The 26,510-nt window shown below is 41.8% G+C and overlaps 2 protein-coding genes across 9 annotated transcripts in view; one reads left to right on the top strand and one right to left on the bottom strand.

Moving 5' to 3' along the window:
* DMTF1 (cyclin D binding myb-like transcription factor 1) overlaps positions 1-5,852 on the top strand; it is a 66,111-nt gene extending 60,259 nt beyond the window's left edge. For all 3 annotated transcript variants that reach the window (XM_005876142.2, XM_014547581.1, XM_014547582.1), the window contains 4 exons: positions 2,130-2,285; positions 2,842-3,207; positions 4,169-4,316; positions 4,537-5,852. In XM_005876142.2, the coding sequence (XP_005876204.1) occupies positions 2,130-2,285; positions 2,842-3,207; positions 4,169-4,316; positions 4,537-4,646 (780 nt within the window). In that variant the 3' untranslated portion in view covers positions 4,647-5,852. The remainder of the gene's footprint in view (positions 1-2,129; positions 2,286-2,841; positions 3,208-4,168; positions 4,317-4,536) is intronic.
* Positions 1-26,510, bottom strand: part of TMEM243 (transmembrane protein 243, mitochondrial) — a 60,042-nt gene that overhangs the window by 32,944 nt on the left and 588 nt on the right. For 4 of the 6 annotated variants that reach the window (XR_001364028.1, XR_001364027.1, XM_014547583.1 and 1 more), the window contains exons 2-3: positions 8,727-8,777; positions 7,663-7,767 (exon numbers count right to left, since the gene is read on the bottom strand). Coding sequence is in view for 3 of the 6 variants with exons in the window: in XM_014547583.1 (XP_014403069.1) it covers positions 7,663-7,767; positions 8,727-8,777 (156 nt within the window). In the remaining 3 variants the exon portion in view is untranslated. Of the gene's footprint in view, positions 1-5,674; positions 6,287-7,662; positions 7,768-8,726; positions 8,778-26,510 lie in introns of those variants that run through there. The other 2 variants (XR_001364029.1, XM_005876145.2) reach the window with 2 other exon arrangements.

Here is a 26,510-nt window from a genome sequence, read left to right as displayed (position 1 = left end):
AAAGCTTGTGGAATAAATTATTTAACAACATTTCATTCAGTAAACATTGTACTAGCCGATGCAGAATTTAAAAGTCACAGTCCTAAATGGCATGGCCACATTGGAAAAGAATCTTGTAGTCTCTGAAAAGATTAAAAATACAGTTAAGCCGAAACCGGTTTGGCTCAGTGGATAGAGCGTCGGCCTGCGGACTGAAGGGTCCCAGGTTCGATTCCGGTCAAGGGCATGTACCTGGGTTTCGGGCACATCCCCAGTAGGAGATGTGCAGGAGGCAGCTGATCGATGTTTCTCTCTCATCGATGTTTCTCTCTCATCGATGTTTCTGACTCTCTATCTCTCTCCCTTCCTCTCTGTAAAAAATCAATAAAATATATTTTTTAAAAAAATACAGTTAAACCATGTGACCCACTTCTAATTTCAGGTATGCCTAAAAGAAATATCTAAATAAAAACCTGTACATGAACATATTCATAATAACCAGTAACAACCCAAATGTCCATCCATTGGTAAATGGGTAAATGGAATGCCCTATAGCCTACAAACAGCTATTTGGCAGTAAAAGAGAACAAAGTATTTATATACATGCTACAATCAGAATGAACCTTGAAAACGTATTAAGTGAAAGAAACTAGACAGAAAATACCATATAGCAGTGGTCGGCAAACTGCGGCCCCTTGAGTGTGGCTCTGCCACAAAATACCACGTGCGGGTGTGCACAAACAGTGCGATTGAAACTTCGTGGCCACACTCAAGGGGCCAAAGAGCCGCATGTGGCTCGCGAGCCGCAGTTTGCCGACTACTGCCATATAGTGTTTGACTACAATTTATTCCAACCTTCCAAAATAGGCAAACCTATGATTGCTAATTTGAAGGAGTTTCTTTTTGGGGAGGTGGAAATTTTATTTAAAAACTCCCATTTCTTGCCCAGCTGATGTGGCTCAGTTGGTTGAGTGTCAGCCTATGAACCAGGAGGTCACAGTTCGATTCCCAGGTCAGAGCACATGCCCAGGTTGCAGGCTTGATCCCTAGTAGAGGGCATGCAAAGGCAGCTGGTCAATGATTCTCTCTCTTCATTGATGTTTCTATCTCTCCGTCTCCTTTCCTCTCTGAAATCAATAAAAATATATTTTAAAAAAATTCGCACTTCTTGCCCTGCTTTCTAAATAGGGTAAAGCCAGAATTAGCTTGATTTTCATGAAGAAAATATAAAGTAGATTTTATTTAAATTATGTTAAGATTTATTTGCTGTGAACATAAGGGCTATTACTGCAAGAGTTTACTCTCCACAGCCAAAATCTCGCAAGGACAGCCAACACAGCAAAAAGTTCTCTTTGAGAACTTCTATTAGTTTACTTAAGCCTAACCCAGTAGTCTACAAAATAGGGATAGAAAGATCTTTTTTCAAAGGTAGAAAACAGAACTTTATTTCAGGCTAAAGAACATGCAGATACTTTTCCTTTAGAGCATTAGGATATAAACCAAACTCAAATTATTATATAGAAGCTTATGGTTGTGAAAGGTGTATGGGTGTTGAATAGTTTTCATACTTCTATAATATCAAAAAAATAAATGTATTGTCTGTTTACCAGCTTTTCAAATAGGAATTTTCTTTTTCCTTTAGCAGAACACTGCTAATTGCTATGTCTGTACATTTCCTCTTAATATAAAAAATATTTGATAAAATCATTCTATGAAAAAAATCTTTTCAAGTAACACTGCTGCAGTGCCTTTTCAAAAATGTAAAGCTTCTGAAATTGGGAGAATGCTAGTTTTTATGTGCTACAGAGAAAGGCTAACAAGAGAAACAGTGGCTCATGTGACCACATCTTAGTCCCATGAAACAAGTAAGAGCAGAGCATAGAAATACAGAAAGCAAAGAGCAGGATAAAGGCCTTGCCTCTCTATTTTTAACTCTAGGCCAAGTAATTACTTAAGAGGGATACATAGTAAAGGATATTATAACCTCCATTTTATTACTTGTTTACACCTACACAATTGGTATGTACTTTTGTGGCTAGTAAATTAGTCCCCATTTGGGATACAAAGCTAGACTAAATGAGTACTAGTAAGTCTACTTACTTAACTCAATAGTCTATGCACCTGTGTTGACATTGTTTTTATTCTTTTAGTCTTTCCATTTACAGCCCACTGGGACTCCAGGTACCTACCTGCTTCAGACAAGCTCAAGCCAAGGCCTTCCCCTCACTCTGACTACAAGTCCCACACTAACCCTGACGGCTGCTGCACCTGCTTCTCCTGAACAGATCATCGTTCATGCTTTATCTGTATGTTACCTTACATAAACTCTTTGGGTTTTCAAATTTTTGTAGAGAAGATTGGCTGACAAATGTCACCATGTTTTTCTAGTTTTTAATACTATGCTAGCACCCATGTGCCTTCCATAACAAGCTGAGGGGAGGGGGATTTATTTTGAGCTCGGTTCAAGTATTTGAATACCTGTTAGGGACCAAGATTAGTTTATATAAGAGCCCAAACTAATAGTCCATTTATTTAAACAATTCTCCCTATCACTGTTGTCCCAGGAGCAATATTTTACATCTTCATTCTGCCTTCACTGGGGTAAATCCCTCACTCCCTGTGTCTCTTTACATGTGATGGACTTAGATTAGGGGAGTAGGAATATTAGGTGAGCAAAGGCCCATGTGGGCAAAGAACAGGGTTTCTAGAAAAATTGTGGTAAAACTGCAGTTCCAGAAGTGAGAGGTGGGGGTGAACAGTAGCCCATATTAGCATCTATAAATGTCATTTGTTGCCTGTAACTTGAATATGATAGGTACTTTTTCATTTTGCCATTGATCTTTCTTTTTTAACATTTTATAGCCAGAGCATTTGTTGAACACAAGTGACAATGTCACAGTGCAGTGTCACACACCAAGAGTCATCATTCAGACAGTTGCCACAGAGGACATCACTTCTTCCATATCCCAAGCAGAACTGACAGTAGATAATGATATTCACTCATCAGATTTTCCTGAGCCTCCAGATGCCCTAGAAGCAGATACTTTCCCAGATGAAATTCATCAGCCTAAGGTGACTGTAGAGCCATCATTTAATGATGCTCGAGTATCCAAATTCAGTGACCAAAATAGCACAGAACTGATGAATCATGTTATGGTCAGAACAGAAGAAGACCTTAAACAAGAGGAAGAATCACGCTCTCATTTGGCCTGTACTTACGTTACTGAGGTAAGTTATACTTAAGTGAACAGCCTAGGGGTTCTTGCCTTGAGCTTCAAACCTGCAGTTTGGAAAGAGCTTAGAAATAATTTACCGGGTGATATCCTGTGATACTGCTTTTCTTTAGACACAAAATAAAGTGCAAACCCGTACCTCTGACTGCACAAGTATCAGTCAACCAGCAGTGTTGCTCTGTCTTACCACTGTCCCTCACTAAATGAAGACCTTAAACTGGAAACATTTGTTGGAACCAAACATTTGTTGGAACCCATGGAAGCATTTTCCTGAGGGTAATTAATATAAATATGGTTTAGCTTAGGAGCCTCATGCCACAGAACAGCATTATTCTATAGTCAGGGGACCTATAACTGAATTGGTTCTTTTGTCCATGTTAAGACCTTAACTTTCATTTCTTTATATTATAATTTTAAAACTAGAGGCTCGATGCACAATTTGTGCACCAGTGGGGTCCCTCGACCTGGCCTACAGGATCGGGCCAAAACCGGCTCTCCAACATCTCCCGAGGGGTCCCAGGTTGCAAGAGGGTGCAGGCCAGGTCGAGGGACCCCACTGGTGCACAATCGGGGCAGGGAGGGACCACAGGAGGGCTCCAGGGCATGTCCGTCCTGTCTCGCTTCTCGCTCAGTCCTGATGGGCCAGACCCCAGCAGCAAGCTAACCTATGAGTAGGAGTGTCAGCCCTCTGGTGGTCAGTGCACATCATAGCGACTGGTCAACCGGTTGACTCTCTGCCCTCTGGTGGTCAGTGCCCATCATAGCAAGCAGTTGAGCGGCCTTAGCATATCATTAGCATATTACACTTTGATTGGTTGAATGGACCACTGGACACTTAGCACATTATGCTTTTATTATATAGGATGGGATACTTGAAAGTTAAACATGTTTGGGATCTTAAGGAAAACTAATAAGGAATTTGAGTCAGAATCTCATTTTTTAAAATTATTATTTAGGATTTAGAATCTCCTACTATAGAAGAACAAGTTGGTCAAACAACAATTGATGATGAAACAATACTTATTGTTCCTTCACCACATGGCTTTATCCAGGCATCTGATGTTATAGATACGGAATCTGTCCTGCCATTGACAACACTAACAGGTACTATAATACATCTCCATCATATGCCTGGTAAGTCTTGAGACAAATCAGGCAGATATTTAATTCAGTTGTTTTAATCTTTCTTGATCCAACAATGAAGATTAGTCTTCTTGTTAAATTTTTCACTTTGGTAGAATACTTACTCTAGATTCTTGACATGGATTAGGATATATATATGTTATATACATTCAAGACTGATTTGAAATTTAACTCATTACAGATCCCATATTCCAACATCATCGAGAAGAATCAAATATCATTGGATCATCTTTGGGCAGTCCTGTTTCAGAAGACTCAAAGGATGTTGAAGATTTGGTAAACTGTCATTAGGTAATTCTTAGAAACAGGTAGTTCAGGCAAAGAAGCCACACTGTTAATTACAACATCCCCAAAGAAATAGGAGAAACCCCCAAGAGGCTTAACTTACCATTCCTCTGGCTTTTAAATACATACAGTGCTTAAGCCAAGAACAGTGTTGCTGCTATGACTTTTTACCTCCTTTAAATATATCATCTGCCGTCTAGTCTTATGGAAGTATGAGTGTGGGAGGTCTTAAATACATAGATCCCTGTGATAAGTGCCATCTGTTAGCAGGGAATTTCATTCACTTCAGCCACTGAGAAAAGTTTTAAATCACCAAAGTTTAACTACTGTGTTTTAGAAATGGCAATATTCATCTCTGATGATCAGATATGAGTCTCTGTCCAGTCCCAAGTAAGCCTGTTTATATTTCATCAACATGGTCTGGAGTTACCAGTGACCTTCTTCAAAAAGATTATCATTAGCTTGAGACTGACCAGCATACAAGGACACAGACCTAGGAGGTGATTGTGCTGCAGTTTCCTTTGGTTTTACTGATTGCTGGCATTGGGAGCTGATTCAAGCTGGGTAGAGAAGAAAGCATTAAGAGATAAAAAATATTCACTACAGGTTTTTTTTTATTATTATTATTACTTTAAAGGGACTATGGATGAGGGTAGTGTCAAAACTCAGTTTTCACTTCTTCAGAACCCGCTGTCATCAGTTTACAAAATTAGCACTTTGAAGTAAAGTGAAATGGGAAGGAAGTAAAGTTCCCTGTCTTATACTATGACCATTTCTTATCTGTTTTACAATATAAAGTATCCAGAAAATAATTAAGGAGGGTATCAGAGTTTGCTGTTCACTTAGTGCATTAGCTGGTGAGGGTGTGATAAAATTTCTCCCTCTCGGGCAATTTTAAAAAACAAAATTTGCTTCTGTAATGAAATGAAACAAATCAAGAGTCATTCCTGTACTAGAGAAGGTTAAACCAAAACTAGCCTCTTAAAGCTTTAACAAATATGACTCTATGGAAAAGTAAACAAAAAAAAACAACCTTGTATAAATTATTTTATTTATTATTGTAATTAGATCTTCACAATCAAATTGTCTTTTCACCGTCTCTGTTTTGTTAATGTGAAAACAAATTGTAGTTTTAAGCAAGAGTTGGTTGCCTAGGGAACAATAATTGTATATTCAGTTTAACAGAAATAAAAGAATATTTGTCTTAAAATGCAAGATTGTTTGTTACATAGCCTTTCGCCATGCCATTACATTATAAAAAATTTCAATTTCAAAAGTGAAAATTACTTGTGCTATTTGAGCTTTAAGGGTTGGAATGTTTAAGTGCAACATCAGCTCCTTAAAAAAGCAAAGTGATCTATATAAAGTCTCCCTTGCAAGAGGGAATTTAGATTTACAGTTAACATGAAAATCATGTATCAGACTTGTGCAGGAGATTCTTCAGCATACCTTATCCAGCTTTTATTCACAGTCCTAATGTATAGCTTTGAAGAGACCTGGTAAGTATTTTCTCCTTGGCAGCCTCACTTTCCCACATCATGGAAGTACAGGTTCGCACATATACATAACATGGTGATAGAAAATAAGATATAGTAAATTAGATTTCTAAATTTCGGTTCTAAGTCTCCTTGTCGATACCAGTAGATCTAAAAGAAGAAGAATTAAATAAAAATTTAAGTAATAGCCATTGGTTCAAGTATTTAAAATACAACTAATTATTTTTCCTCTGGATGAGACAGATTTTGTATTAATCTACATTCCTGAGACTTAATGCAGCCAGAATTTAATTCTCATTCTTTATCATTCAAGTAGTACCACTAAGTTTCCACATCCAAAATCATACTGTTCCTGCTTGCTCAGTTAACATTGTTCTATGTTTAAATCAACAGCATCCCCCAATCATTTGGCAAGCATTCAAAAATGTGTACCATTTGGATGTTTTAAATATAGGGTGGGCAAAAGTAGGTTTGCAGTTAAGAGTATGCCAGAGTTTATTCTTTTGTGTATTTTCCCATACAAACAAACCTATCTTTCCCCACCCCTTCATATTTGAGTAAAAAATACAATTCCTTTAGATACTGGAAGGGGCAACAACTTTTTAATTCATATACAATTCAGACTGCCAGTACAAAATTGGGCTTACCTATGCATGTATTTGGTTTAAACTAAATCACTGTTAGTCACTTCTGGCTTTAAGCTGGGTATGGGAGGAGAGCATCTCTGGTAGTTTTGTTCCAAAGGCTCCTAAAGTGAGGTGGCCAGTCCTCCCCTCAGATCATAGGACAGCAGAATCGGTGCATTAGAAGTTTGGAGATCCTGTTTAATCTTAAGTTAAATGAGCATATTGCTATTATGAGTCAAGCCCTATGTGAGTCAAAACAAATACTCTTAATGGGTTTACTGTGTTGATTCTGCCTCTCATCAAAGGAAATAAAATAATAACCAACTAATGAATGACTGAACACTTGGCAAATACCCAACTGAGGCCTATCACCATCTTTCTCACTTCAAAGAAAAGCTTTGTAATAAAATTGAAACTAGTGACAAGGATACAACTGCAGCTCTAGGTTCCCCTGGAGAATTACTTTCATTTGGGGAGGTAAGCACAGAAGTTAAAACAGACTTTTTAATTATTAGAAATAAATCCAGAGTGCTAGTGCTGTATCTCTTCCTGTAAGAGCAGTAATGGCCTGTCCCAAAGCCTGTTGAGCCTGCAGTTCTTGAAGGAAGATAAGTTCAACAAATTTTTGGCGACCTAAGTCTTTTTAAGTATTTCTTTTTTTCCATTTTTTAGCACCAAGGGAAGTTTCTCTTTAAAGTTACAACTTTGGGATTTAAGAGAAAAGGAATTCAAATTAAAAAAGAAAACCCTGCAATTAATATTGAGAATTCTGACATCCTTGGGGGGTGGGGTTGTTAATTAGCGATACCCTTTCAGATAGACCCAGAGTTGGGCATTTGTCCAGGCACAGCAACCTTCAGACCTCCAGGATATTCAATTTCAATTCTAAACAGTACTCACAAGTATGCAGGCAGTAATACTACTCAAAGAGATGCAGACAGCAAAAAATATATTCAATGGTTTTGGAGGTGGTTGAGGGAAAACAAAAGCACTGATCAGCGTTACCTGTATGAAGAGAAATTAGGCCTTAGGAGTAATTTGGTTAGACAATGTAATATAACATATACTTCACATTGTAAAATGATATCACCAGATTTGCCTTATGGAATGTTAATTTTAATGTTTAATAAAATACTTGCTTGACTGTTACTTCATTTAGTACTTCCTCTTTCTAACTTTTTCCTCCTTTATGAAAGGAGACAAAACAAAGAGCAGTGTAACTAGCTAACCTCGAAATAATCTCTTAACAAAGATTAAAAAGCATCTTAGCCTCATTCCTAGGATTAATAATTACATTGGGAAAAGTTCTAACCTTTTTGTTATTTTGAATACTCCCAACAACAAAAAATGACAAGTATGACCAAAACTGTTTTTGCTTAACATTATGAAAAATATTGAAAGGGATTTCTAATGCCCTATGGAGATCTATTTCTACCATAGATACAGCAATCTATCCTTTTTTATTAATAAGCCTTGTTAACAAATTGCCTAAAATTTTCTTACATTTAATGAATATGCGCCACAGAAATGTCACTCTCAGACTATGGGAAATAGCTTTGTTTTTTTATTTATTGTGATAGCACCAACCTATATTATTCAGGATGAAAAATTGCTGTGTAATATGACCAAATATTTTTAATCCAAAATATGATGAATGTGCTTTAAGGAACAAAGTAAATTTAAGATATTAACAAAAAAAGTGATGCCTGTAGGGTATGTACAGAAGGGAATTGTGGTAGACACTGACACATTACTTATTTACTAGGCATACTCAGAAAAAATAAGTTATTTGACTTGTACTATTTCACATATTCAACTATGTATGCAGGTGGAAACCAATTTAGCTATTCAAGTTACTAATTGCAATTTTAAGTATTTTTTTGAAGAGTTAATTGAACCACAATACTAAAGTTTTTAAAACTTTGGCTAAGAGCCGGGGTGAGACACAAAATAAAGATACTTACTAGAATCAATAAGGATGTTAAGATGCCAACAACTAAATTGATGATTCGATCCTGAAAGAGAAAAGAGTTTTTGAGCCATATGGTAGATCTATGGCACTTTCAGAAAAGTACAACACCAGGCACTGCATGATTAGAATGAAGAAACAATGACCCTGCCCCTCTCTTTACACATACACAATTGCCAGAAAGGCAAAGTGTACTCTGCCACCAAAGTGGAAAAAAAGGTACTCTGGGAAGACAGGGATGTCAATATAAGAAATACTCAAACCTGTAGAGAATTTTTGTGAGTTTATTTGAGCCAAATTGATAATTGCAGGGAAGCAAAATCTCAACAGATTAAGAAAATGCTCCAGAGAATGCCAGTTTTGCACCTTAGTTTATACATTACAATCAAAAAAGGAGCCGTAAGTGGGTTATGGGTTACATGAAATCTATTTGTGACAGATTAGGAAGGCCGGAGAAAGCAAAGCAGGGAAATCTCTGGGATTGGATAAAAAGTAAAATGGTAGCCCTGACCGGTTTGGCTCAGTGGATAGAGCGTCGGCCTGCGGACTGAAAGGTCCCGGGTTCGATTCTGGTCAAGGGCATGTACCTTGGTTGCGGGCACATCCCCAGTGGGGGGTGTGCAGGAGGCAGCTGATCGATGTTTCTCTCTCATCGATGTTTCTAACTCCCTCTCCCTCTCTGTAAAAAATAAAATAAAATAAAAAAAAAAGTAAAATGGTAGACATACTTGTTTTACATAGGTGAATATAGGATGGTTAACAGTCAACAGTTAACAATGAGGGATTTGTGGTCTCCACAGAGTGGTGCCTCTGCTTTGAGGGGTCTGAAAAAAATTACTTTGACATTCCAAAGGAATGTTATTATAGATACCAAAAAAAAACAAAAACAGGCTTATTGGTAAAGGTGAAAACTGACCTTTATCAGGGAAGATTTCTAGGACAAGACTACCCACCATAAACTGCTTTTAGTTAAAAGTTTTAATTTAGACCATCCTATGTTTGTAAGGCCACCACACAGGCCTCCTGAGATTGTCAGGTTTACTATATGGCCCCTTTTTGTCCACAGGGACAACTAATGTTTCTTGACAGGATAGGACATGTTTTACACTCAAGTCTTTTGAAGATGGAGAAGGATTCGATGGGGAACATTGAGGCTTACAAAAAATCTGTGTGCTGCTAGAACGTAGGAGCAGGAGCAAAGAGACAGAGCCCTGGGATGGCCTCCTAGATCCTTGGTGAAAAGAACCAAACTGTAGTGATGTTAATTGCCATCATGAGTTTTTTCCAACTTATTAAATGGGGAAAAGTCTTCAATATATAAACCCCCTGACTGCTTTGTCTTTCCCATCCTCACCCCAACAAACCACAATGGTTTCAAAAGCTGATCTAATCCAATCTTAATTTTACAGGTTAAGGTACATGTAGGCCCAGTGAGTGTGGTTAAATAGTGCCTAAAGTCACACAGCAAGTTAGAAGCAACTTCGAAACAGGGTTCCTAAATCAGGTCCTCTGATTAGATTTAGCTTCAGTTATGGGGACAAAAAAAAGTTAAATACTTCACATACATATGTTACTAATATTAATTATGCAGATCATATATATGTTTTAAGTTATAGAAGTTGTTTGTAGAGTTCACAGAATAAGGTCATAAGGACTTAAGACCTGATGAGCAAACACTACTGTAAGACCAATAAATACCAAGCAGTCTTCTTTCTGAGAAAGCTGAGTAATGAATCAGTAATCTCACAGATTGTTTTGGTAAAGTTTTAGCAGAGAACAGCAGGATATGGAATAAACAAAAGCTCAGAGATGGGAAGGGTATAGGAACCAGCACAGAAGAGCAACTGAACCCTCATTTCATAGTGAAAAATAAGAATCCAAAGTTAAGAGACAGGCAGAGCTGGGAGGCAAGAGTGAAAGAAAGCCAAGTATCATATGGGGTGTGCCTAATCTAACCAAGGACAAGCCTCTGTCCAGACCAAGGCCAGTGCAATTCAATGTTACATGGTACAAAGGAAACTGAATACCTGCCACACCCTTTCTAACCTAGGAAGGCTCAGACCATATCTTATCACCGCCTCAGCTAGAGGAGCCTACACAGCACATAGTAGCCTGGAATTGCAACCATTTTTAGAGAAGAGACCCAGGGGCTAATAACTGGTCACTATTATTCCCACACAACACAAATTTTAAATGTGTGTGTGTTTAACATAAATGTGTATATGGATCACTCTACCTTGTGAAAAAGGTTCATCTAAACTCTGATGGTCTACACTGAGAAGTCAAGAGTATCTGCTCCCATCTATAAACTCCAGGGATTTGCAAAAGCTTAAGGAAGTCTGCATACCTTCCAACATTCCTCTTACCAATAGAAGCCAGTGAAGATGTTCAGGTGAGAGGTAGCCAAGAATCACTAATCTCCAAACAGCAAGTTGCCAACGTGTGTGTGTGTGTGTGTGTGTGTGTGTGTTGGGGGAAAGGGGGTAATGGTGAGGAATAGTAACTATGCCAGAAGTTTTTGCGTATCTTTTCTAAAAGTCCTGGGATGAAATGGTCTGAGAGTAAAACAGGGTCAGGGAAATTGAAAACTTGCCCAAGTTCTCAATATCAATGAGTGATGGAGACAGAATTCAATGCCAACAGAGCAGATTCCATTTATCCTCCTCACTGGAAGAGCAACCTAGAATGCTACTGCTGGTCTAGACAAAGATGCCAAGTGGCAGTTGACACCTCAAAAAGCCTACTGGCCAGGTATTACAGTGTTTATCTTCCAGGAATGAAGATTTCCTCATAAGATTGTCGGACTTATCCACGTAAGCTTAACTGGTTTTAATCACTCATGAAAATATAGCTAAACTAATGACTACTACCCTTTTTGCCTTCTAGACAGTTCACCAAATGGAACGCTGAGGCATCTCCATGAATACCGGTTATTCGATTGTTATATCACAGTCTCTCTGGACTCCCAAGATGGGATGAACTATTTGGCAAAGGGCAGGAGTTTCTCACAGGGTATTTTTTCTCCAAGCCAAGACCTTGGATTCAGACCTTCTGCTATCAAAGTAACTATGAGTCCAGGCCAAAGAAACAGTTAACTTTGGAAGACCTCACACTCTTAGGCTCTTTCTTCTAAATGCTTGCTACCCAAAGTGTGTTCTATGGGCCAGCAACACTGGCCCCAGCTGAGAGCCTGCGAGAAATGCAGAATACTGGGCCTCACTCCAGACCCACTAAATCAGAATCTGCATTTTACCAACTCCTCAGGTGACTTTTGTGCACTGCTCTAAAGTTTAGATTCTAAATGAAACCGTTTTGAATACTGATTAAGTCCAAGTCAAAGGTGAGAGACCTTTCCCTGGGCCCAGAGATTGTTTTTCAGGGCTCAATTAGCTCCCCCAGCTCCCAGTCTCCAAAGATAAAAGAATAGAGAACAATTAAACAGCCAATTAATTAGTATTTCAGGAGTTTTAGAATTGATAGGCTCCAAATCAGAAATAGAGCACTTGGGGAAAAGAGACTACTGAATTTAATCTTTGCTGTTAATGGAATGAACTGAAACTCAGATTATTTCCACAAGTATAGCTAGTCCCTATTATTCTAATTTCTCACAGAAACTAGTGCTATCTCCTCCCCAGTTTTATTACCCCTTTCCATCTACCAAGACCATTCTCCCTTCCCAGAGCCTTAAACTTGTTGCTTATTTTCACTCCCCAAGGAAGCTTGACAGGATCAAAACCAGCCTTGATCCTTACCTGCAGAGAGGACGGGATAGGGAATCAGGATGTCCTTCCCAAAGACAAATACTCAGCAACAGATTGAGAGTCTTAACTCACATACATGCAGATATGAGCACATGAACATAAAAATATACACGTATAGTCTCGAGAAGGATTCTGATATATAACCTCACAAGTTATTTTTTCATTTAAACATTATCTCAATTATTTTTCAATAAAAGAAAAATCCATCTACTATATTCCAGATGCAAACACACAACAATGAATAAAACTGTCTCTACCTTCAGGAAGTTTACACTATCCAGAGCGCCAGAGGGCACTTAGGAGAAAGGAAGTGAGGTTTCTTGGCCGCCAGGGAGGGAAGAGCAGGAGTAGTAGGAGCCACATCTTCATCTTCCTTTGAAATGGGGAAGGAGAAAAAAATGGACATACATGCAAATGGCTTCTACCTGTCAAGCAAGTAAGGAAAACCTTATTTCCTTTTACCAATGGGTAACTAGATTCAATGACACAGGTAATGGTAAGGTCTCCTATCCAATGCTTTATACAAAATGCAAGCCTAACCAGCAGTTCAAAGGTCTAAGAATCCTTACACCAATACAAGTGGTCCCTGAAACTAGAGTCAAAAGACCAAGGTTTTCAGTGGCGTTTTGTAACTGGCGTATCTTTTCTAAAAGTATCTTTGAAAGGATCAAACTAGAGTCAAAAGACCAAGGTTTTCAGTGGCGTTCTGCCACTGGCTAGTTATATAACTCTAAAAGGATCCCTTAATCCATTTGAGTTTATCAAATCAAATGATCTCTGGTCCCTTCCTGCTTTAATTTATGGCTCTGGATCATCAATCACCACTTGGGTCAGAGGAGAAGGCCAACTCCCCAGTAATCAAAAAGTAGAGGAGCTCCCACCCAATCTTGCTTGGTCAGTCATTAGCCAGCATCTTGCTACAAGACAGCGAACCCCAAACTGATTTCAAATGCTCAGCCTTTTAATGATGGCTTTGGAAGGAAATGGGCAGTAACATCCCAAATAACCAAACCTGGCAATTGTCCTCAGCAACATGGAAACATCCTAGTAGACAGTTTGAAATGCTAAGAAGAGTCATATCATGTTTGACCTTCTATTTCCACAGCAATTTATGTTTTGCCTGCTTCCAAATGGACTTAAGGACTTGTGCTACTATAGTAAAACTCATAACCCATTTAAGCAACAATAAAAAGCAAGAAATAATTTCTAAAGGGGTTTTGGGAATGAAAAGAAGAGTTTACGGGGAAAAAAATTCACTAAAGAAAACTCTTCTGCTTTAAGTTCAAATGTTAGTAGGAAGATTCCTGGCAGCCAAGTGGGATATTCAAGGGGGTTTATAAGTTCTCACTAACAAAAGCAAGCATGCTGGGTCACAAGAGGCAAACTTCCCCTGAAGCAGAGTTTGTTGCCTGGGTCTGCAAATACAGGGACAGAACATGCAGCTACTCCATACATAGTAGTTTCTTATATTGACCCATAGAAAAGCCAAAGGCATAATGTTCCCAAAGGAGTAAGGTGTGGGGTGGGAGGTGGGATGGCTGACATGCCATACTCCCAATGTGACTGCTTATCCTTCAGAGCTCAACTCAAACATCACCTCCTGAACACCATCCTCTGGCCCCTCCCCTCAGGACGTGAGCTGTTCCTGTCTCAGGGCTCCAGGATCACATTGACAGCATTTTCCTTACAGTGCCTCTCACAACACAGGCTACTCTCATCACTCACCTTCCTCAGAACAGTGAGTGGCCTTGCTGCTCCATGAGGGACACCCAGCAGCACAGAGGCTAGGGCCTCGTCCTGTTGTCCAAAAGGACATGTCTTTGCCAGCCACGAAGGCCCCACATCTAACGGAGGCTCCAGGCTAGGCTCCACTGACTCTATGGAAATTATCCATAGTAACCAGCCTGAGCACAAGCCCAGTTACGCGTGTTCTGCAACAGCAGGACCAGCACGGGTGTGAGAGGCACGACGGCATTCCTGCTGAGGAGCTCGTCCTTCACGCCTGGGGAGAAGCGGAGCAAAACAGAGAAACCCCTTGCAGAAGAGAAAACCCCGCATGGACAACGCCACGAAGACATTCCCCCCCACACTCCAGAGAGAAGGTGGGGAAGGGGTTAACAATGAGAACTCCATTTTTGGTGTTACAGGACTTCAGGTTTAACGGACAAAATTTCCAGCCCATATGTCATATGTGAAAATGAACACCCTGTTAATTTTAAAAGGCTTTTAACCAAAGTGTGCCTAATGATTAAATTAACAGGGTATTTTTTGTTGTTGTTATTAATTCACTGTTATTTTTAACATATTTTAGCAAATAGGCCATATGTTAAAAAAACACTATTTTTTGCTGACATAAATATTACATATCTACTACTATATCCATATTTAAATCCAAGAGTCACCACTTGTAAACAATGTTCAGTGAATGATTAGCACATGATCACACTGCATCGGTTCTGTTGTCACGTGGTGTGACTTTCTGAAGCAGTTTTAACAGGTGCGGATGATGTTCCCACGTGATGCTAAGCCACGCCCCAGTCATGTACATTTGTTTACTTGCAGTGACTGGTAAATGCACACATTTACTAGACCTATTCAGTATAAATTTAAAATTACAATAATACATAGAGAAAACTTTTCTGTGAAATTAAAACTTCCATAAATACTTAATTTTAATTACACAAATATGTCTACAACTAATTTGTCAAATTTTTAACATAGGCATTCGAAAAACCTACTTTATTATATAAGGGACTTTCAGCTTTAATGGAAACCCCCTTGACCGAATTAGTCCTTTATATCAAGGTTTTACTGTACTTCTTTCTATGGGACTCCATAAAAGTCCTTCTCTTCAGACAATATCACAGGTAGCCCTATAGACCCACATTCCCGCTCCAGATGTTCTCAGTCCTACAGGGTCAGTCTTCACACTCCACCCCCACCCTGAAAGTCTGTCCCATGTGAGCACCCTGTCTCTGGGACTCTTAGCGTTCTCCCATGCTGGATTCCCCTTGCTGCCTATCTCTCTGAACAGTCTCCCCAACAGAGTCCCTACTACCCACATCTCATCCCACATTCGCGGGGCCAGAAGTGGGTGGCAAGGCATTCCCTGCTCCCCAGGCCAGGCTGACAGGGTAATTTCAGTAATATCCTCTGCTATGGTCTGAATGTTTGTGTCCCCCGCCCTTCCCAAATTCATATTAAAATCTTAAGGCTCAATGTGACAGTTTTAGGAGGGAGATGCTTAGGTCATGAGCGTGGAGGCCTCATAAATGGGATTAGTGCCCTTATTTAAAAAATAAAAGGCTCCAGAGAGCTCCCTAGCCCCGACTGCCATGTGAGAATACACTCAGAAGTCTCCAACCCAGAAGAGGGCCTTCACCCACCCCTGCAGGCACCTGATCTCAGACTTCCAGCATCCAGAACCATGAGAGAAATACTAGTCTACGGTATTCTGTTAGAGCAGATGGAATGGAATAAAACATCCTCAGTTTCTGAAACGTATGCGCCCAAGCAGTCTCATGCCAACTTCTTCCCTTCTTCTCAGTTACCTCAATTATTTCAGCACCAGCTCTGCCACATCCCTCTTCCTCCACCCCTCTGCTCTACTGCCTCCATCTGGGCTTCACCCACATCCACTGACTACACCAATCTCTGACTGTGGAGTCAGCAGTTTCAGCAATGCACAGAAGACTTCCTGGTGGATATGCTCATCTGCTTTTGATGCTTTGAAAACCCAGCCCCGAGTCACCCTCAACACCCCAGTTGCTGGGGTGAAGCCTGTGAAACTTCAAACGGTCCTAACTTAACTCCCAGTTTACTCGTCAGCCTCCTCCTCTGCACTATAAGGTCCTGGAGGCAAAGAGCCATGTCTGCCATGTGACTGAGAGAGCAGAGCTGCCACTACCCAGAGTGGAGATAATGTTCTTCTGATTGTACAAAGGTGTCACCGTATTGGTGGGAAGTGGCACTGGTCATTTCCCTCAGCCAATCACAGTGCCCAGCATAGACTAGATGCTCAAATATTAGCTAAAAGAACAAACTAACTGAGTTTACCATAAATTCATGTTTTTGGCTGAGCTTTCACTGTTTTTCCATGGTCTTTTATTTGGGTTGACTCTTTGTCTCTTTCAAGAAAGTAGTTAGAAGCTCTACCTCAAACAAGTTCCTGGTACCACTCTTGAAGACTACACAGCAGCAGAAATTCTTAAACACACAAAAAGGCCACAAAAAAAGAGGAAAACTCCTCCCCTATTTTCATTCGACTTCTGGCTTGAAGAGGACCAGAAGGTGATCAGTTTCTCTGCCAATCCTGCACCCATTCTCTGGCTCAATTAATTATCTCTGTCCTCATCTCTACATTGAATTTCTTCCTTCATGGAGTTTTGGCCTCAAAAACCTCAACTCCCTCAACATTAGAAGAGCCTTCTATCCATCCTGTTTCAGCTTTGATGTTAAGCATTCATTCTCCACTTTTTTTCACATGCTAAGTGTTAGGAAGTTAGGAAGAAAATAAAACAGGGTAAAAGAAGAGTAACCAGGGTGGAAATTGCGGGCTTAGTTTTAGTCAAAAGAATCTCCTCGGATGATGTGACATTTGAGCAGAGGCCTTTATAAGAAAAATAAATGAAACATGCAATGACCTGAGGGAAGGATATTGCAAACAAGCCAGTGCAAAGGCCCTGAGGCAGAAGTGAGTTTGGGAATTAAAAGGAAAAAAAGAAGGCCAGACCCAGCTGGTATGGCTCAGTGGTTGAGCGTTGACCTTTGCACCAAGAGGTCAGTGGGTTCAATTCCTGATCTCAGGCACATGCCCAGATTGCATGCTCAATCCCCAGAAGGGGGCATGCAGGAGGCAGCCAATCAATGATGTTTCTCTCTCATCAGTGTTTCTAGCTCTCTCTTCCTCTCTCCCTACCCCTCCCTTTCTAAAATAAATAAATACATACGTACATACATACATACATATTTTTAATACTATTTTTTTAAAAAAAGGCCAAGATGACTGAAGCTTAATAAGGAAGAGAGAGAAGAACAAAGATTTGTTTAATGCCTATCTTCCCTGCAATACATCTATACTCCATGAGAAAAGATATACTATCCAGCACACAGCATATTTCCTGAAATGAAGTATGCACACAATGAATAATTGAATAAAAAAATAGGTACATGCACACTCAACAACCTAAAGCCTCCAGAAGAAAATCATACTCCTTAGCACAGCATTCAAGGCTCTCCTCCCAGCCCCGCCCTTCCTCTGACCCTGCCTCCCCAGTTCAAGAGTCCAGTCACAGTGGAACCATCACAATCCCTAGCCACTTCCTATATTTTCCAGCTCCTATCCCTTTGACACAAGCTGGACCTCCTGCTTGGGACTTCCGGTCACCTCCTCTTGTTAGGTCTTAGGTCCTGCTTCTAGGTCTAAGATTCAAAAACCCTCCGATCTGATGTCTCCAGGAGAATTACTCCCTTCCTCATGCTCCCTGGCACTTTGCTCATCCTTTTATTAAAGGGTTCATCCCTTTAAGTCCAGCACTTATTATCCCTCCCCTTTATTAACCCTAGCCCACACGTTCTTCTGGTCACTAAAGATAGTGACTGCCTTGTGAGGGAGAGAGAAGAAAAGCAATCTATTCAGCATGTTTGACATGTCCAAAGGGCATGACCTTCCTTCCCACCTTTGTTAGCCTAGAAGGAGTGATTCAGACCCTTGAGCCATATCCAACAATTTTGCAATTTGGCGTCCAAAGTTCTTCATTTCCCGAACATAAGGGTTCTCATACCATAAATAAAAGGCCAATTCTCAGAAATGATTTTCCTTTTCTTCTTCCAAATCAATTGTCAGCAAAGCTCTGGAAATGGCTGGGTGGCACGCTTAAAGGGCAGCCCTCTGGAACACACCTACCGAGAGGATGTGGGAGGAGGTTTGGGCCCAGCTGAGCCAGTGGGTTTAACCTGGGCCCCCAGAGGTACCTGACTCTGACTCAGCAGGGGCCTCCCCTCACGCTGGCACCAGGGACAACCCTAGGACAGCACCCACTGGGTGGAGAGTGAGGGGACACCTTTTCTCTGATCGAAGGTTCTACCCTTCTGAGACTTGCCAAAGAAACTCCAGACTGAGTGGTGCCAGCGGATGCGTGAGAAAGGATTTATGGCAATGCAGGCACGCCCACACCTGACAGTCTCACACTCTGAACTCTCTCAGTGCATCCACATCCTCCACAGCTTTGTGTAGCCCTGAACACCAACTTTCCCCTCACTTCTCTCTCGACACAGTAAGTACACAGACATTTTTACATGTTTCTCTTATAGCACAGATTCACATTTTGAAGTATCTTTCCACTGTGAATGTTTTTGTATACCCATTCTGCCAGATTCTTTCTCACAGATACATGCCCTTGAAATACATTCTTTTCACTGAAGCACCATTTATGAAAATCAGATTACAGTAACAATAGCAAACAAACCTATTCCACATGTTTAAGGGGCAAATGATCCCTAGAGTTGGCAACCATAGGAAGTGCCCTATTTTTATGTGCCAACGTTCAGAATGAGAGGTATATAGTAAAGGACTCTGAGGTTAGGAGATGACACATGACTTAAAGTTATTCTCCTACCATATGCCTGCCTTGCAAAAGTCACTTAACTTTTAGGCCTAAATTCCCATATTTGCACAATGGTCAAATATGCAGGGTTGCTGTAAGGATTATGAGATACAACACATAAAGTGTCTAGAACAGAGTAACTGGCATTAACAGAGAATTGGTAAATAGTTGTCAATATGGTGTTAGTGTTATTTCTACCACACCTAATGCCCATCTTCCCAATGAGATGAGGCTCCTCAGAGATGTGTGGGAGCTGAGTGAGTGCCATGTCCTGGACAAATATGCAGGGTTGCTGTAAGGATTATGAGATACAACACATAAAGTGTCTAGAACAGAGTAACTGGCATTAACAGAGAATTGGTAAATAGTTGTCAATATGGTGTTAGTGTTATTTCTACCACACCTAATGCCCATCTTCCCAATGAGATGAGGCTCCTCAGAGATGTGTGGGAGCTGAGTGAGTGCCATGACCTGGCACAGCTTTCCAATTTCTAGGGCAGCCCCAATTTCAAATGCATTCCATAATTCCCACAGAAACACATGTGCCTATGGCAGTTCAAAAACACGGTCAGCTATACATGGCCTATGGATTGACCCTAAGGTAAAAAAAAAAAAAAAAGACTCAATTTGGTAGACCCAGCCTATTACCACAGACCTGAAAAACCCATCTACAGAAAAGAAAACCCAGCAGACCATCCACTTATGAAAGGCCAGGCATCAGTTTAAGTGTTTTTATGCAATACTGTATGTATTCCTACTACCAGCCTTTTTGCGGAAGCTCAGCAGGGAGAGGGGAGAGTAAGGACCTTAATTGCAGGAGAGCCTGAAGCACCACTTCCTGTTTTGGTATCAGCATTCCAGGTTTCTTTCTGAACACCCGCTTCCACCTGTTACTGTTGTTCCAGAAGCTCCCAAGAAAGCAGGTTACTTTTTGGTGATGCCAGATTATCACTTCACTGTAAACCTAGTATACATAAAATCAAGGGCTAGGCAAAGCATTGTGCCTAGTGCTATGGAGAAATGAGGGCACAGCCTCCTCCCCACAAGGAGTGTATACTCTGGTCCAGAGACAACCTATATATAAATCCCTGAAAGCACAAGGAGCAAGTGCTGGAGCTCCTCTGACTGCCAGGCTTGTAGGAGGCAAGTGTGGCTGCAGGCTGGTTGTAAGAAAGGTTCTGAGGTGGAGAAGTAGGCTGAGCAGAATACATAAGTTTGGAGAAGACAGGGCAGGGTGCTACAGAAAGGAGAACATTTGCCAAGACAGGGAGGCAGCTAAAGGAAACGGGTCCATGAGAAGGTGCCAGCCTGGACTGGGCTTCCATGGAGCCTGGGTGAGATCCAGGATGTCAGCCCTCCCTCTGCACCAGCATCCTCTGAGGAGCTTTCTAAAAATACAGATGCCTGAGCCAAACCCCCAGAGAGTCCCAGTCCTCTGGTCTGGGGGTGGAGAGAGAACACTTATTAGAACAGGAAAGAAAAAAGGCATGGCCAACCATCTGCCTGAACTCTTTCTCCAGCCCAAGAAACTGCAACTAAAGTGAGAGGCAAGAGGACAACTGATCTGGTCCCTTGGATGACTAGCTCTCCGCTGAGGACCACCCTGAAGTTCTGTCAAAGGAAAGAAGCTAGAAACCCTGGGAGGACAGCCTTTGGGGCACTGGGCAAGGGAACAGGCAGCTGGCAGACACAACAATATGAACCACAGCTTTGTTCTTAATAAAGCAGCAACCCCCATACCCTTCACCCCTCAAAAGGCAAGAAGTAGCCCTCTAATCTTACACTAGTATTTGCAGAAGCCAAATGCCCCAAGTTTGAATTGCTTGAATTGGACTACACATCAGAAAAAAACCTTGTTTTACACCTTAAAAAAAAACAACAACAACAACAAAAAAAAACAGGAAGAGGGAAGGGTACATGGAACTTTTGCCTTGTAACCAAAAATCTGAGACTCGGGGCCCAATTCCTTGCCCCCCATACAGAAGTTCCCCCTCCAATATTACCTGAGTCCAGTGATGTGCCTTCCTCCAAAGTCACTCTTCTTATATCACATCCAAGTAGGAATAAAGGGATAAGAACTGTCACCACCCTTCTTAAAGGATGAATCACGTACTTGGTGATTAGTGAAAATCAATAGGCTGGTCTGGAAACGGGTTTATACTACCTCCCATCAACTGCACTAGGTTTCTCCCCCAGACAGAACCATCCCCTCCTTCCCCTGCGAGATTCACCAGTCTAGACTGGCTAGAATGATTTCTGATGATCGGGCAGTGAGCTAGCAAATCAAGACTGCCTTACAGGCCCCAAGGATAACTTAATGCCCATCCATTACATAGAAAGATTACCCCAAGTGTGTGTTGTCCTAAAGCAGCCGTGGGCAAACTACGGCCCGCGGGCCGGATTCGGCCCGTTTGAAATGAATAAAACTAAAAAAAAAAAAGACCGTACCCTTTTATGTAATGATGTTTACTTTGAATTTATATTAGTTCACACAAACACTCCATCCATGCTTTTGTTCCGGCCCTCCGGTCCAGTTTAAGAACCCATTGTGGCCCTCGAGTCAAAAAGTTTGCCCACCCCTGTCCTAAAGCAAACTTCTAAAGGTAGCCCTGGGCAAGAGAGGGGGGAATACCTCCAGGTTATAGTTCACACTAGGGGAAGGAAAGGAGGAGCAGGGGATGGAGATTCCTTGAGTAACACTTTCAAACCCTAGAAAGTGTCCCTTGAATACTCCTGGGTAGGAGGAAGGGGAGATAAGAATTGGGCAGGGCATTGTGCCAGTGCTAAAAGACTTGGCCACCAAAACAGTACAAAAAGCACTACTCTCCAACTAGAGTCCCAATGAAAATTAGCTTATTACAGGTTCTGAGAAGTCCCACAGACTATGGAACCACCCTAACTAATAATCCACTTGCTTTAAGACTGGGCTGTCCAATACAGTAGTACTCTAACTACATGTGGCTACCGAGCACCTGAAATGTGGTGGTCCAAACTGAGACAGGCTGTAAGTGAAAAATACACACTGGAGTTCAAAGGCTTAGTATGAAGAAAAATTGTAAAACTATATATTTCCATTTATATTGATTATATAATAAACAATTGTATTTTGATTATATATTAAAATATGTAGGATGTATGGAGTTAAAACTAATTTCATCTGTTTATACTTTAAAAAATTTTTGTTGTTGTTAATCCTCCATTGATTTTTAGAGAGTGTATGGGGGAGGGGAACATCAATATGAGAGAGACACATGGATTGGCTGCCTCCTGCACACGCCCCAACCAGACCTGGGATCAAACCTGCAACCCAGGAACATGCCCTTTCCTGGGAATCGAGCCAGTGACCCTTTTGTGCATAGGCCGATGCTCTTAACCACTTAGCAACACTGGCCAGGGCTGTTTATACTTTTTTTAAAAATATATTTTTATTGACTTCAGAGAGGAAGGGAGAGATAGAAACATCAGTAAGAAACATCAATGATGAAAGAGAATCATTAATTGGCTGTGTCCCACACGCCCCCTACTGGGGATAGAGCCGGCAACTTGGGCAGGTGCCCTTGACTGGAATTGAACCCGGGACCCTTCAGTCCGCAGGCTGCCGCTCTATCCACTGAGCAAAACGGGCTAGGGCTGTTTATACTTTTTAATAGGGCTACTAGGACATTTAAAATCAGGTACGTGGCTCACATTATATTTCTACTGGATAGTGCTTCTTTAAAAATGCGAAGCTACAGCACATTAAAAACCTCAAGTATCCTGGATTGCCATGGCATTTGTGCCAGGTTTGCTTTTCTTCTAAAAGAGAGATAATCTATCCCAGAACTTGGGACAGATAAAAAAGATGAAAAAAAACATCCAGACATTCTGACCGGGGTGTATAAGATAGCCCATTTAGCATTATGTAATCCCAAAAGTATCAAGGAATGAGGGAAATACTTCTTAGAAAAACTGAACAGCTTTCCTTCTTTGTCTTATCCCTTAGATATCTATAATAATAAAAGCATAATATGCTAATTAGACCGATGTCCTTCCTGATGAAGCTGGGGCTGCGAGGGAAGCCGGGGTCCTGAGTGCCTGCCGGTGGCTGGAGGGAAGCCAGCCGGGATCCCGGGTTCCAGAGGGAAGCCCGTGCCAGCAGCCAGGGAAAGAAAGGCCTACTCTTGCACGAATTTCATGCATCAGGCCTCTAGTTTATGTAATAATAGAGAACTGGCTACTTTTGCCTTTCATTCCATGACTCTACCTGTAAAGTTATTCCTAAATATCATGCTAAAGAGTGAATAACGTTGGAGTTCAGTGAGTGAAATCATTGTATGCAGCCAGTACAGAGGAAGACAGACGTTCCCTCAGGGACTGCCCAGGAGGGTGCTGCTCAAGGCCCAATGGGTTATATGTTTATTATTCCCTAGTAGATCTCACTGTCTTTCACTCACTCCATGACCATGGGTGACCACTGCACCAATTTCCTGTGAAAGGGTAATAGGTAGGTGAATGTCTACCATGCTTTTGAAGTACTATACCAGTCAACTCACAAAAGGGAGTTGGTAAAACCTAACCAGAGAACTAGTTGTGTGACTGAAAAAGGTAACCTGCTTTGTGGTTCAGCTTCCTTAGTTCTAACAAGAATAACAACACACATCTTACCAAGGAACTTGAGGATCAAAGGAAAGAAAGCTGAATCCTACCAGTTGCTGGCACTAAGTAAGAACAGTCTCCCTCTAGACTCCTCTACTCTGTGGGCTTCAGCCATCTCTGCCTTAAAGTTAAGGTCCAGACCTTCCTAGATTTAAAATTGAGGAAGTAAGCAGGACAAATAGGTAGTTGCAGAACAGCCACAGAGATGTAGATTACAACGAGGATCAAAGGAAAGAAAGCTGAATCCTACCAGTTGCTGGCACTAAGTAAGAACAGTCTCCCTCTAGACTCCTCTACTCTGTGGGCTTCAGCCATCTCTGCCTTAAAGTTAAGGTCCAGACCTTCCTAGATTTAAAATTGAGGAAGTAAGCAGGACAAATAGGTAGTTGCAGAACAGCCACAGAGATGTAGATTACAGATGTAGATAGGGAATACAGTCAATAATACCAAGATAAATAGGTGTAGGGCTAGGCTGGGGGACCACGCTGTAAGGTATATGATTTTCTAATCACTTTGCTGTACATCTGAAACTAATACAGAATAATATCACATGGAAACTAATTTAAAAACACATTTTAAAATAATAAAATTGAGAGACTGTATGTATGGCCAGTTGTTATAAAGTAAATAGAAGGACTCAGAAGATCTGTCACACTATGACAAGAAGTGGGTTTTCCCTTTTCTAGATTTTTCTCCTCTAAAGTAGTTTACTAATACTAACTGTCACTGTGAAGTGGCTGTTCTGTCCAGTTTCCTGGCATCTGAAAGAGAGCAAACTGGGAACAGCTGGATGCAAGTGCCACTGAACGGTTCCTCAGGGCCCCAGGAATCCCCCCTGCTCGTCAGTGACTGTCCTGCAGGAGACTGCACCACTGCAATGTGTCCTGTCCTCTCATTATTGACGCCCCGCCCCCTTCCTGTGCCTCGCCCACTTCAGGTCCTCAAGTAAAATCATTTGCTGTCTTTGAAGATGGATTCCTCTCCTTCTTTGGGCCTACCACCTACTTATAACCACCATGTCTTCTCCATCCTCAGACCATCCTTTCTCTGTTCTGTACAATTTCTCCACATCCAATCATTCTGTCAGCCCCACGGAGGGCGCTCAAAGGAGCTGTGAGTAGCTACATCTACTGTTAAAACGCCTAAAGCTGCCTGAGTAGTATCAGGGCTATATACTCTTGGACTAAAATGTATTCAATAAACAGAGACATATTTGGAATAGCAGTTTTTGGACGGATTTCAAATGGATCACAGGCAATAGGAAACTTAGTCATTGACTATTTAGGCCCAAGCAAGAAAACATCAATATTTCTAAGTATCTATATAAATCAACAAGTCCAGCCCAAGTCCGTTTGGCTCAGTGGATAGAGCGACGGCCTGCGGACCAAAGGGTTCCCGGGTTCCCGGCTCGATTCCCACCAAGGGCATGTACCTCGGTTGCAGGCTCCTCCCGGGTCAGGGCCCTGGTCCAGGCTCATGCAGGAAGCAACCAATCAATGTGTTTCTCTTGCATTGATATTTCTCTCTGTCCTTCCCTCTCTTCCACTCTCCCTAAAAATCAATGGGGAAAAATATCCTCGGGTGAGGATAAATAAATTAATCAATCAACAAGTCAATTACCAACCAAGTCATCTACCTCAGTACTCGAGGGCTATGGGGCTAAATGAGTTCAGAATCTGCATCCCACAAAACCCCAATCTGTGTGCCAAGGCCCATGGGGGAAACAGTGAACCTCTTAGCTCTCGAAACAGCTGGGCAGCCAGATGCCCTGGGTCTGATCCCTTCAAGCAACAAGGGGCTTCCATTCTCCAGGCTCCAAATTCCTCTTCTAATCAAACTCCAGTTTAGAGGCATCCGTATCTAAAAGCTCAAGGCTACCGGACACTGAATGGAGAAGCTACCCCAGGGTCTACCCCAAGCCGCCCAAATAAAAGTGACCAGTGTCTCCTCTGACCCCTCTCTGCCCCGTCATAACACAGATCTCATGGCATCACGTGGGTTTGCATGTTTCCTCCACCTAGCTGGGCTCCTTGCACCCCCAGGGCCCACCACATAACGCTCGATAACGTGAGCAGAAAGAGAAACATCTGCTGGCCTAGAGCCACCCTTCTCAAGCCAGGTGCACCGCGGGCTGCGAAGCCACAAGATAACCAAGGAGCATCTCCCTCGAGTTCAGGCTTAAAGCATTTTTTTCTTAAGACACTTTAAGAGAAAGCAAAACCCACATGCGTTTTTTAAAAAATAATAAAGTAGTCGTCTCCTAGCAGGCTGGCAGCTTCCAGATTCAGGGCCCCGTCCCAGGCTGCGGGGTGTACAGGTCCCTGTCCTGCCCCTGCCGAGGCTGAGAAACCCAAGAGGAGGTGGGCTCCCAGGCACCCAACTTTTTGAGAGACTGAAAGCAATCTGTCGGGGCTCAAAGGCCACCCGCGCCACTTTTCCAGGTGAAACCAACAATAGCAACAGCACAAAAACAAGCTAATCTCGCCCAAACGACTCAGAAGAACAGTGCTGAGGCCGGGAAAGGGCGCTCTAGAGCCTTCCCTACCTGGCCCAGGACGTCCCATGACGAGGCTGGTGAGAAAACAGGCTCTGCAGACGCCTGAAATAACGTACCATGGCTGGGTCGGTCCCGAGACCCTTGACCGCTTCCTGCAAGGGCGCCAACCAGAAACTCTCACTTCTCGCCCCGGCAGCCAACGAACCGTTAATGGCCCTGGATCAACAGTAACCAGAGGCGCCCCGGGGCGGGGGCGGGGGCCGGTACGGAAGCCGGGGGCG

This window comes from Myotis brandtii, unplaced genomic scaffold, assembly GCF_000412655.1.
Source record: "Myotis brandtii unplaced genomic scaffold, ASM41265v1 scaffold48, whole genome shotgun sequence".
Lineage (NCBI taxonomy): Eukaryota > Metazoa > Chordata > Mammalia > Chiroptera > Vespertilionidae > Myotis > Myotis brandtii.
This window is presented reverse-complemented; position numbering and strand designations above follow the sequence as displayed.